Here is a 13,025-nt window from a genome sequence, read left to right as displayed (position 1 = left end):
CATGCGGGAAACTATGGGAAAACACATGAACAAGAACATGAAGTACCTGAACGTTAGACGTGACATGAAGGGAGGAAAACAGACGACCTGACTAAGACTGAAAACACAGAGACTACATACACACAGCAGGTGATCAGGGGAAACAGCTGACACAAATGGACATTGGACAATGGACACACGCACGCACGCACGCACACACACACACACACACACACACACTCTAAAGGCATTTCTTTCCCCCTCTCAAATCCAAATAAGTTTCTTTAAAAGAAGTGTTGCTGCCAGTTAAATATAATATTTACTTACTCTTTGAACCTGATCTCAGCCCTGACTAGGGATGGGTATCGTTTAGGTTTTATCCAATACCAGTACCAAACTGGTACTTTTGAAACGGTGCCGGTGCTTAAGCGGAGCTCGAACTGGTGCTTAAAGAATGGAGAACACACACTTTGTCCAAAAACCTCTCATGTTTTTTGTAAAAAGATAACAATGTTAGCCTTTTCTGCAGCTATGGGGCATATATGGTATCACTCTTGGCTGGAAGCAGTGCTTAATCAATGGAAAAAACACCAATTTTTGTCCAAAAACCTCTCATGTTTAACTGTTTTCCACTTTTTCTTTGGTCATTTTAGCCTTTTTGGCCAGGGTGAAGGGAGTATCTGCCATCAAACAAGAAGACAGCCGCATGTAGCTATGATGATGTTTGCTAGTTCACCTTACATGCATTAATGTAATAATGTGGTTAGCCTACTCAACGTAAATTACACACGGACAACATTAAGCTACTCACGCAGAGAAGAACGGCTGCTGCTGCATCATCATCCTCATCATTTCTGCTACACTGGCAGGGCTAGGGGCCAGGACTCTCCTCTTCAGATTCTCGGGGGATGTTGCTAACTCCGGTCCGATAACAGGCACCACACCCGCAGTAGATGTGCACGGTGTGAGGTCTCGCAGCAAGAAATCAAATACGGTGCATTTCTCGGCTTTTAAAAAACGCTATGCGTCGCCAGGTGTTTCATCGGATTTGAGGTGTTACCTCCTTTGACAGTATCACAGTATCAGCTTAAAGCACTTGTTGCTGCTGAGTTTGCATCTTTTGCTGTGAAGTACAGCCAGACTTTGACCGCTTCGCCTTGGACATTTTTAATCTGTAGCTCTGCTCTAAAATATGATGCAATCTAATTATAAATGCAAAACAATACAATTAAGTTTTTAGTTTGTTTCCTCCCCACAGTCATGATTTATGTTGAACACACAAGGCCTGTCACACCGAACCCCTGCAGTTATCATAGGGGGTCAGTCTAGTACTAATTCCAAAAAAGTTAGCATGATGTGTAAAATTTAAATAATTTAAAGAATGATTTTCACAGTGGAAAATGACAAACACATCAAATTTAAACTGAGAAAATGTGGTTTTTTAAGGTCAAGGTTCAGGCTGATGAAAGATTCATCAGTCGTGGCTTTGCACAGAGATTTCTCCAGATTTTCTGATATTACACACATTATTAACATTTTTACACCGTGAACATTATTTTGAAATTCTTTCATAATTTAGTAGCTGCCGATTAACCTAGCCGCTTCTTTCTAGCAACACTTTATTTTCCAGCCTTTCCTGGAGCCAGCATTACATTGCTTGAGATGTAATGCTGGCGTGAAACTGAAATTGAACTCATATTTTTCACGAAACAGTAAAATTTCTTCTTCCAATATTGGTATTGTTTTTTGTGTTCTAATGTGAATAAAATGTGGATATAATATTTGCAAATGTTTTATTTACATTTTACACATTTTTTGGATTTGGTGTGCGCGCGCATCTGTAATATAAATAACGAGCCAAAAACGCGTTACGATGATTTTGTATGATAGCAGTAAGTTATATTGAATTAGAACAGTTTTCCATATTTCTGCATTTTTACAGAATTTAAGCTTTTTCACCAAAATCTGGCACAAAGTGACGCAGAGCATTCCCTGTTTAATGCTCGGTGTTTCCTGGGGAAGGATCTGAAGTTTGCCCGCCTAATGAATGCCCTCCAGTGTTGACACCAAACCCACGCCCTTGTAAGCAATCAGCGGCACTGCTCCTACCCAGGGCGCTGAATCAGTGCGCGAGGAGAAGGAAAACATCTCCTTGCTGTGCGTGTTTACGACAGAGGATGTTTCAGAATGACACCACTTGTACATGAACCCCACCTCTCCCCCCCCCGGCTCACACGTCGGGCGCTGCGTGCTGTGCTTGAGCGTCACATCACAGACTTAACGGGAATCTCGGGTGTCTGCACCGCTCCTCCAGGATTATGCCCGGGATGACTCCGTGGTGATTTCTGAGTCCTTTTTGGAAACATTCATGGGTGCACGACAGGATTTCCCGAGTGGGGAAACGTGGGATTTTGTCCACTACCGCTGTCGTTTCCACTGCGCGGACGGCTCAGGTTTTGACCACAACTTGGGTTAAACTTTTCCGAAATACTCCGGTGTGAAGAAAGAAAGCCGGATTTACAATTAACTATTTAACCTGGTGTTCTCTTCACACTGCCGGGGATGAAGGCAGATCGACGAACTATGAATTTTCTCTTATGGATATTAGTCCCAAACTTTTTCCTGTGTTGGCTTGTGGTTGACGCACAGGTAAGAAACGTTATGCTGGGCACGCGCCACAGCACGCGGCATGTTTGTGCTGCTAAAGTCATATTTTTGAGCAATTGTTTCCCCCATTGAGCCCAAAGAGGCTCGACAGAAACATGAGAATATAAACTGTCATTATATAATGTTAGACCAGCACCATGCATCATTTCCCCTGTGTGCAGACACAGCAGGCAATCTAAAGAACACCAGCCATGTATGCAAGTATAGTGCATGTGCGCATTTTTCTGTTATATATATATATATATATATATATATATGTATATATATATATATATATGAATGAATGAATGTGTGTGTGTGTGTGTGTACGATAGGAGTCAACAACGAGCGATAGATAGATATAACAGTATAAGTGTATAAGTCATTTATTTTGTTATTTTGTGCTGTAGATTTTTGCGACCACACAGGCACGCACGCACGCACACTCCACATTTCATCATAAAATCAATATCAATATCAGCACAGCAGATGGAGGCGATGCATTTGTTATGAGCTTAACTTGCTAGGAGCAGTTTGTTCCACATCTGATAAGTTTTGTGTTCTAAAATAACCATCAGCTGCCTTTCAGATCACATTGTGATGGGTTTGTTAAGCCTCACTTTTTTAAGTAATGAAGCAAAACCAAACTGAATGCCTCCTAGGAACAAGACCAGTATGTTTGAGTTTAGATTATTTGTCTTAAATTGTTGTTGTTGTTTTTTTTTAATAAGATGATGCATGTGAATATAGTATTTTGCATGTAACCCGAAGCTGGGCTGACTAAAAAATTGACACATGAATCACCAGACTTGATGTACTATTAGTCACTGATGAGTCCCAGTTGTTTATAGTGAAGCATAAGCTTGTCGAGGGCAGGAGAGTGTTCCTGCATTAACAGCACCACGGACAGCGGCTTCAGCACTGGATCCTCTGTGATGATGAAGGATCTGAGTGTACATAAAAACTAGAAAATAACATTTCTGATGCCAAGGCATCATTTCATAATATGAATATCAAATAGCAATAATGGAATAATGAATAGTGCCGGCCATATAGATTCAAATGTTGAAATATGAGTCATTGAAAGTTGGGATTGTTTGGTTTTTGCTTCACTGACAGATGCTACTCCTCCTTTAATTTGTCAGTATTGTATTTAAAAAAAAGGTGTTTTTTTAAATACATTTTCCAGGCTGTTGCCTGCTAATCAGACTCAAGTCTTTGCTTCAGTTTGCAAGTGAAGTGCAATCTTCTTCCTGTACAGCTGCTTTAATTTCATCCATGTCTGCCATCAGGTTTACATGCATTTTTTCCATGAAGAGAGATATTTAGCTGGCTAAGACAAAGATGTGTGACGATAACACCTTTCACTCTTAATCCCACAGATTAACCTTTACTTCAACTGTTTCATCAGTGGGTTCAACGTCAGATCTCTTTGTATTGTTGGACAAATTGTGGGGATTAATTCAGAGTCTGGAGTCAGATTAGGTAAAGCCTACCAAGGCTCACTGGCTGAACTCTGAGTCAGTGATGAACACGTCAGCCTGATTTGCAACATCAAATAAAGCGTGCACATATTAAACAGCAGCTTCAGTTTACCTTAGTTTTAAAAATAACACACTGACCCGCTGGGAAGTTTTAGGGTATGAAATAAAGAAGAGAGCTCCTTTCTGCATCTAACAAAGGATCCACGAAGGAAGTTTCAGGGGTTTAAATGTACTTAATGAACTGATTCTGATGCCTGGCACTATAATTATTTATCCCAAGACTGAAAGTCAAACATCTGCTGTGTACCAGCTAACCACCCTCAGTGAGATGGCTGGGCTTAGGCTGGGTTGTTTGGCTCAGGAAGGTGTAAATCTGGAGTCCAATTAATGGAACAAGCCTTCAGGTGTGGGACACAGACACCTTCTATTTAGAAAATCTGTCTATGAATGGGAGCTGATTTAGTACTGTGGCTACCTTTGACAAAGCTGGGGCCCAGTTATGATGATTCAACTGTAACACAGGACATATTATTCTCCAAGGTGAAAAAAGAAGGGTTGGGTAAGGGCTTTAAGTATCAGGAGAGCTGCTTGTACAAGAAATAGAATAGATGTAGAGATACTGTGAAATGACGTCAAAAATCCCCACCTGAGCTCTGTTGAAGCAATTATGGTCCAAAATGGCTCTAAAAGGTTTTGAAGGTATAAGCTGCTACAACAGGAAGTGCTTTTTTTGAGGTTATCGCTGCTAGAAGAGTTTCAACCAGTTATTCATTCATACTGGGATTATCTACACCTATGACTCAAGCTTTATTTGTAGCGCTGTTTATATCCGGCAGAGCAGACAATTAATTTTCCCCAAGGTGCTGCATTAGAAACTGCGACAGCCGTGGAGGGCCGCACCCAGAAGGGAAAGCTAAACACCCACCCTGACCGTAGAGTCTGATGACATAAAATACTGATATCTGCTGATGTTAAAAACAAATTTTCCCTTTCTAACAGATGTAACACACATGTCCTTATCATTTTGTGGTTCAAAATAGGTGTGCCCTCTGGTGGACAGCATGTGCAACAGCAAAACAGCTAACAGCTAATAATTTTACGATATGCCGAGTGTTGCAATAAAAAATAATATAAAAAACAAACACCCAGCACGCCCCTGCCTGCGGTTTATCCTTCAAGCTCGGGTCCTCTACCAGAGGCCTGGGAGCTTGAGGGTCCTGCAGTATCTTAGCTGTTCCCAGGACTGCGCTCTTCTGGACAGAGATCTCCGATGTTATTCCCAGGATCTGCTGGAGCCACTCGCCTAGCTTGGGAGTCACCGCACCTAGTGCTCTGATTACCACGGGGACTATATATATATATATATATATATATATATATGTGACTTATCACCAAATTATGAACTCAAAGTTAAACTTTTTCAGTATCTGTTTTATCCAGTAAAATCTGTAAGTTTTGTCTCTACAGTTATTTTTTTTGCTGCAAAATGAAAAAATGTGGTGAAAATGCCACAAATGCTGCTGTAAGTTGGAGTCTTTCTGCATCTGAATGGGATCAAGTTAGCAATTAAATGCAATATTTTTCTGAAAATACAGCAGTTAACTGAGATAAATCATTGTAAATCACATGTTTCTGTCTACAGCAACCTTCCTGTTTGACTGGCAGCCAGCTGTGTTGAATCCCCTCCAGTTGTGCTCATTGAGAAAGACTCAGACGGAATCTTTCTGGATTTATAAATTAGATAGCAATTATTTGCAAACCTTCACCAACCTCTCTTAGAGGGACTGCATTCAGTCCAAACCTGCAGAATGTTTTTTAATTCAACCTTTATTTATGTAAATTTACCTTGATAAAAGTAATCCCACTATGACTTAATGTGTTATTTATACGAGAGACCTGTTTCGGTTGCCTCCGATCAGGCAACATGAGCTCTCTTGTTCATGGTATTCATGGTTCAAGTATTTCAGTTTTTTTAATTAAATTTGAATATTTCATGTTCCTGTATCAATACAATATTGGTGCACAAAATATTGCAATACTATGCTGTATTGACCTCCCCATGTAGCTGCTTGTAATTTCTTCCTTTTCCAGCCTTTAAGTAAAAGTAACTGTTGCTGGATATAGTTCAACATGATTGGCTCAGTTTTAGTTGCACCAGTAGACAAATATAAATGCAAATGATCAATTACGTGATCAATTATGTAGGCTCCAGATGCTCCAGATGCTTTAGATGACCAGTTACAGCAAAGAACTCCAGAGGTTTTTGATTTGATTTACAATAATGGTCTGGGAACAATGGCTGCAAAGTCAAGACTGTTGTTCAGGTTTTAAATATTCTAGGTAATAATTTTTAACCTGCCCCAATTTGTGCTTAATGTACAAGTTGTTAAAATTTAGTAAACAAACATGGTGGGAATCCTTCTTAAGCTTCTACCAAATGCTTTGTGTTAGCTCAACATTATAACGATTCTGAGAGTCGATCGGTTGGCTCCTCCAGTATCTTTAATTTATGCATGCATAAATTAAGAGTAAGTCCAAGTTTCCTACCACACTCCAGATGGAGCTTTAACATATTTCTGAAAGTATGTTAACTATAATTAACTCTACTGGGAAATGTTAAGGCTTCAAATCTGAAACACAGACATCTTAAACATGATCTGCAAAGAATATTAACCGTGTTTGATTCTTCTGCTTAATGGGCTGTTGGATATATGATCGTACATGGGTTTGTAAGCTTGACATGGTACAATAACCACACTGTTATTTTCCTGGAGAGGCTGTGAGATGGCTTAAAGCTGTAATGACGTCTTTTTTTTAGATTTTCAGTGAATGTCAGGCTTGGGTTTGGAAAACTGGAATAATCACATAAAAGGATGTTAAAAGTTTGAGGAGTACATCTGAGAGGTCTTAGATTTCTGTAAGAAGTGAAGCAAATTATGAGAGTGGAAATGTACGGAGCCTGCAGGGGACATGGGAGAAAAAAACTTAAGATGGACTTTTGCGAGATCTCGCAAAAGTTTTAGCCGCATTCTTCGGCCTTCGACCTCCCGTTAGCTCGAAGCTAACGGGAGGTCGAGACCTACTACAGCCGGGAGGAGCACCGCTTTCCCGGCACATCGTGCCTCGACCTCCCGGTTGGCTTCAAGCCGGCATCCGAAGATTGCGGCTAAAACTTTTGCGAGATCTCGAGTTAGTTTTGCGAGATCCCGAGTTTGTTTTGTGAGATCTCGCAAAAGTCCGTCTTAATTTTTTTTCTCCCATGTCGCCTGCGGGGCTCCGTAGAAATGAGACATTAACTGGAAGTGAAGTATATGGAAATCAATGTGAAAAGAAGAAACAAACAAAAAAAGATTGAAAATCACTGAAAGAATGACTGGAATCCACTGATTCTGGACCTTTTCTTACGTTTTGAGGAATAAAGCAAGCATACTGTTAATATAAAAGTAAATAAAGGCAAAAATCGATTTTTCTTTTTGTTTAGACTCGTATAAGAAGTCAATCAAAACTGATGTCGGGGTTTTAAAAGAAGCTTTTAGGAAATATGTGTGAGTGATATGCCTGTTTTAGTCATGTCAGAAGCATCACTTCAGAGAGAGCTCTCTCTCTCTTTGGTCACTTCTTCACTTTGGTCCAAACTATAACAAAACAGTCTCGACTGGATCGACTTCCAGACATGCACCCTGTTATGCAAATCTGATAGCAGTTTGACATGTGAGTATGATGTCTGAATAAGAATCCTGGTCACGTTTGGGGAAGAATCGTGACAGCAATCTTACCAGGTCACATGTATATTTTCTGTATCAGCCTCAAAATGGAAAGCATGTTGGACTTGCATAAAGAAAAAGGCTGTGGCAGAAAGAGAGAGCAAAACAAAAAGGAATGCAAATGTTTTACATTAAAAAACTCTAATACATTTGTTATCTCAGTCATTTTCACTTCTACAGAAAGAAATCATTTAAATAAATTAGGAAAAGCAGTGTTAAGAAAGGGCGATTTAAGTTTTTGGGCGAATCATCTTTTCATAAGTCATAAGTGTAATAATCTCACCAGCACATTCTTTATATATTTTTCATTTTCATTCATGCCAAGTGTTAAATGTATAAATATGCAAGGCCTAAACTTTTGGCAACGTGTGAGTAGCTGAAGAGTGAATCTATATTATTGCTCGTCTCCAAGAATTTATGCACCACAAAAAATCTGCTTTAAATTCTGCATTGATTGATGAAAGTGAGGCAAAAATTGAATCGAGGACTCTCCATGAGAAGAGATGTCACCCAAAATTCTCCCCACACTAGCTTTGCAAGGTTGGATCTCATCTCATTGATCTTATTGCAGCTTTTGATACATTCTCCCACCACACCGTCCGCTATAGATTAGTCTCTAATGGCATAAACAGTCACTCGCATGGTTTTCTCGTACCTCTCCGGCTGTTCAGTTTGTGCAAATAAATATATATATATATCAGTATAATTCAGATTATTGTGGTGTGCCTCGAGGCTCTGTCCCGGGGGCTTTGCTCTTCAATATTTATCTTCTACCTCTCTGCAATATTTTCAGGTGATATAACACTCATTTCTGTTTATCTTCCAAACCCACTGCTATTCTCCCTCCACGTCTCTTTCTGATTGTTTAGTTAAAATTAAAGTTTGGTTTACTCATAATTTTCTTTAACTTAATAATAATGAAAATATAATTTATTTTTATTGCCATAAAATCGATGTGGTTTAAATCTATTAGTTATTCATTAACTATTAATTAAGAACATTAAGAGCTGGATGGCCTGAAAGCCATAATCTGAGATCCTTCCCAGATGCCTTAATGCCCACTCGCATCCTGGGCCATTTGACCTCAGCAAATCACATGATAGGCCAGCACAGGCATCTAGTATCCGTAGTTTCAGGTGCTGCACGTCTCGTATCTTCACCCCATAGACAATTGCCTTCAGATGACCCCAAAGATAAAAGTCTAACGGGGTCAGATCGGGAGACCTTGGGGGCCATTCAACTGGCCCACGACGACCAATCCACTTTCCAGGAAACTGTTCATCTATGGCACCCATAATGTGGTGGTGCACCATCTTGCTGGAAAAACTCAGGGAACGTGCCAGCTTCAGTGCATAAAGAGGGAAACACATCATCATGTAGCAATTTCAAATATCCAGAGGCCTTGAGGTTTCCATTGATGAAGAATGGACCCACTATCGTTGTACCCCATATACCACACCAAACCATCACTTTTGTTGTTCCAACAGTCTTGGAGGATCCATCCAATGTGGGTTAGTGTCAGACCAATAGCGGTGGTTTTGTTTGTTAACTTCACCATTCACATAAAAGTTTGCCTCATCACTGAACAAAATCTTCTGCGTGAACTGAGGGTCCTGTTCCAGTTTTTGTTTTGCCCATTCTGCAAATTCTGTGCGCCGATTTGGGTCGTCCTCGTTGAGATGCTGCAGTAGCTGGAGTTTGTAAGGGTGCCATCTGTGAGTAGCTAATATCTGCCGAAGGGATGTTGGACTAATGCCACTCTCCAGTGACATGCGGCGAGTGCTACGCTGTGGGCTCTTGCTGAATGAAGCTAGGACAGCCACTGATGTTTCTTCATTAGTGACAGTTTTCTTGCGTCCACATTTTGGCAAATCCAACACTGAACCAGTTTCACGAAACTTAGCAAGCAGTTTGCTGACTGTAGCATGGGAGATGGGTGGTCTCGTAGGGGGTCTTGCATTGAAATCTGCTGCAATGACCTGGTTACTGCGTTCACCAGATATCAACACAATTTCGCTCCTCACGTGTTAACCTCTTTGACATGTCAATGGCTGTGAACAAAGAGAAACTTGTAAATAACTCATGAAAGAATAAAGTTACGCTGAAACCAAGCACACCATTGTTTTTCTTGTGACATTACCAATAAGTTTGATGTGTCACATGGCCCTCTTCCTATTGAAAAAACAAAAGTTGTATCCAAGATGGCCGACTTCTAAATGGCCACCATGGTCACCACCCATCTTGAGGAGTTTGCCCCCTCACATATACTAATGTGCCACAAACAGGACTTTAATATCACCAACCATTCCCATGTTATTACGGTGTATCCATATAAATGGCCCACCCTGTACAATACCTATAAAGAAGTCGCTTTACATGCATCAAAGAGTTTCTAATTTTAAAATTCACATAATTTTTTATATATGCTCAGTTCAAGATTAAAATCAAAGACCTGGGGCAGAGCAGGTCTGGCCCACAGCACGCAGGAAGATGTTCCCAGTGTTGTTGAAATTTCAGGAAATGGTGACTTACAGTCATGTATGCACAGGGTCAAAGATCTGATCGTGTTTGCTGTGCTCCACAGATGGGGTTTGATGGGCCGCTCTCTGCACAGGAGCAGATGTACATCCTGTATGAAATCAAAATGCAGTGCTACCAGAATCTCTCCAACACTGAACCAGGAACCACAGGTACAAACCATACACGCAGATACAGTCGCTGCAAAACAACACTCAACTCATTTGAGCTTAGCTGAAACATCAACACTTTAAATTGTATGATGGGGGAAAAATTAGGACGATTCCAAAAATAATGGAATCAATACTTTTGATTAAACATCTTTTCCCAACTGTCAGTAAACAGGGAAAATTAAAACAAAAGGAAATCAATATTTGATGTGACCACAAACTCTTCTGCACTCCTTATCTCAATTAAGGATGCTCAGTGCTCAGAGAGCAGAAAGGAGGGAGTCGTATTTGTATATGGAGCTTCCACTTTTGCAAGCAAAAAATTGACGAGTATCTAAAAGTGATTCTTACAACCTAAACCCAGGATTTAAAGCACACCCTCTGGCTTCTGTAACCCGGTTGGGTAACAGGGGATGTGCTCAAACAGCCAATAACATAACATTTGTGCTACATATGTGATAATCTGTTGTAAGATCTGTTTGCATTTAATTCAACTTTGCAGAGCTGATAAGAAATTAAATCAATAAAATCAAAAGGATGTTTCAAGGACATTTGAACTAAAGACAGTTTTGTTTTTTATTTATCCTTTACAGTATATTATATATAAACCAATTATTTATATAATCATTTGTTTTCAACTTGAAACTCTCGTTTGTTCAGCTTTCATAACCAGTGATTATGCAAGTATTTAACAGAATAATAGAGGCTAACATTTCTGTGCTCTTTAATGAGTAATTTCAATTAAAACACCACATGTTTGGAATCAATTTGAAATCAGAGCTGCAGCAGCAAATGAGCCAGCATGCTCCATCAGAAGTGGGCGCAGCTTACCCCTCAGCCTTCAGCACCAGACCTGGGCAGACTGCAGGGTGTACATTTCTCTCTCTGGATGTTTTTGTGCTTTTTTGCCTCTTTATTTTCCAGGTGGCAGGTGCATAATCACTGATGGACAGTTGGTCTTGTCTTCCAGAATACATAAAATATTAAACTGCTGATTTTAAATAGTTTTTTGAAAGAACTCTTTTCTTTTTGTTATGTCACCAACGGCAGCTGTGAGTGTGCCCTGAGTCTGTCCTATAGGTCCTGTGGGCTGACATTGATTTATTGTCCCAGATGTTTAGCACTGGGCTCAGACTATTTCTGTTCCACAGAGCTTTTAGTGAAACAGAAGAGTATGACTGTGTCTTTTAATGTTGCACGTTACAAAACATACACAGGAAGTAAAGCTGCTGTGTAGGGAGCCCTTTTCAGTATTTCAGGCTCGTCTTCATTCTTTTGATCCAGAATGAAAATCAGAGGGCAAACAGTCTCAGATTGTGTTGAGGTGCACGCACACAGAGCTCTTCAACATCCCAAATCAACTTTCACATAGTTTTGCTTTTATAGCTCACATCACCCGTATTATGTGACATCTTGAGATATGAGTGAAAATATAGTTTTCAATGCAGATGAGGCAGATCTGAAAGGTGTTAGATTAATGCCTGCCTGCTGTAATGTTATTTCAGCCAGTGTGATTTAGGCTCTAACAGAAACATCAGCAGACTTTCTGCATCCTGGTTGATTCCCACATCTGGCTTTGTGTCAAATTCTTCCCTTTGGGCTTTAATTGATGTCATTTATAATATGCACCATTATCCCCATATCTAAATGATTTAGTCTCACGCCTCCCTGTGATGTCAGGAGCTGCCATTAAACCTTTGGCCTTCTAACACATTCAGAAACTGTTGTTCCATCTATTTCCTTTCAGATCTAAATAGCAATTAAACGTGTAAGTGGCTTTTAATGAAGGATGGTCAGTGAATCTGTTTTTTTGGCTACTCGCTAAATAAACAAGTCACAGATTTTGTTTCCTGTTGAAAGGGTGTTTGGAAAAACTTGCCTGCTGAGGCAGTAATTAGATGTCATTAAAAAAGAAAGCAAGAGTGAATAGTTTGAATTGAATCCAGGCTCAGTCACTGTAATTGAAATTATACAATAGGGCTGTGCGATATGACCAAAATCTCATATCCAGATATTAAGACATCTACTGTTGATAACGATATAAATCACAAAAATGCAACATTTTCTGTAAATTCTGTGAATCTCGGGCAGCTCGACTTGCGTGAAGTGTTTCCAGCTGGGCGTCGTGTACCTCAGGGGTCTCGAACTCCAGGCCTCGAGGGCCGGTGTCCTGCAGGTTTTAGATGTGTCCTTGATCCAACACAGCGGATTTAAATGGCTAAATTACCTCCTCAACATGTCTTGAAGTTCTCCAGAGTCCTGGTAATGAACTAATCATTTGAATCAGGTGTGTTGACCTAGGGTGAGATCTAAAATCTGCAGGACACCGGCCCTCGAGGCCTGGAGTTCGAGACCCCTGGTGTACCTGGAGTCGAGTGTTTTAACCAATGCATGAAACGATACATTTTTAGACATAAGTTGTAACGGCCGCTGTTTTCTTTGTGAGTATTTATTACACGGCGTGC

General features: G+C 40.2%; 1 protein-coding gene across 1 annotated transcript in view; it reads left to right on the top strand.

The window, feature by feature from the left end:
- The first annotated feature begins 2,273 nt into the window (after window positions 1-2,273).
- Window positions 2,274-13,025, top strand: part of pth2ra (parathyroid hormone 2 receptor a) — a 79,737-nt gene continuing 68,985 nt past the window's right edge. Inside the window, exons 1-2 of the mRNA XM_004566006.4 lie at window positions 2,274-2,628; window positions 10,458-10,563. Coding sequence (XP_004566063.1) covers window positions 2,542-2,628; window positions 10,458-10,563 — 193 coding nt within the window. The 5' untranslated portion in view covers window positions 2,274-2,541. The remainder of the gene's footprint in view (window positions 2,629-10,457; window positions 10,564-13,025) is intronic.

Source organism: Maylandia zebra, linkage group LG16, assembly GCF_041146795.1.
Source record: "Maylandia zebra isolate NMK-2024a linkage group LG16, Mzebra_GT3a, whole genome shotgun sequence".
Taxonomy (NCBI): Eukaryota; Metazoa; Chordata; class Actinopteri; order Cichliformes; family Cichlidae; genus Maylandia; species Maylandia zebra.
The sequence above is the reverse complement of the archived record's forward strand: the minus strand, read 5'-3'. Positions and strand labels throughout refer to the sequence as shown.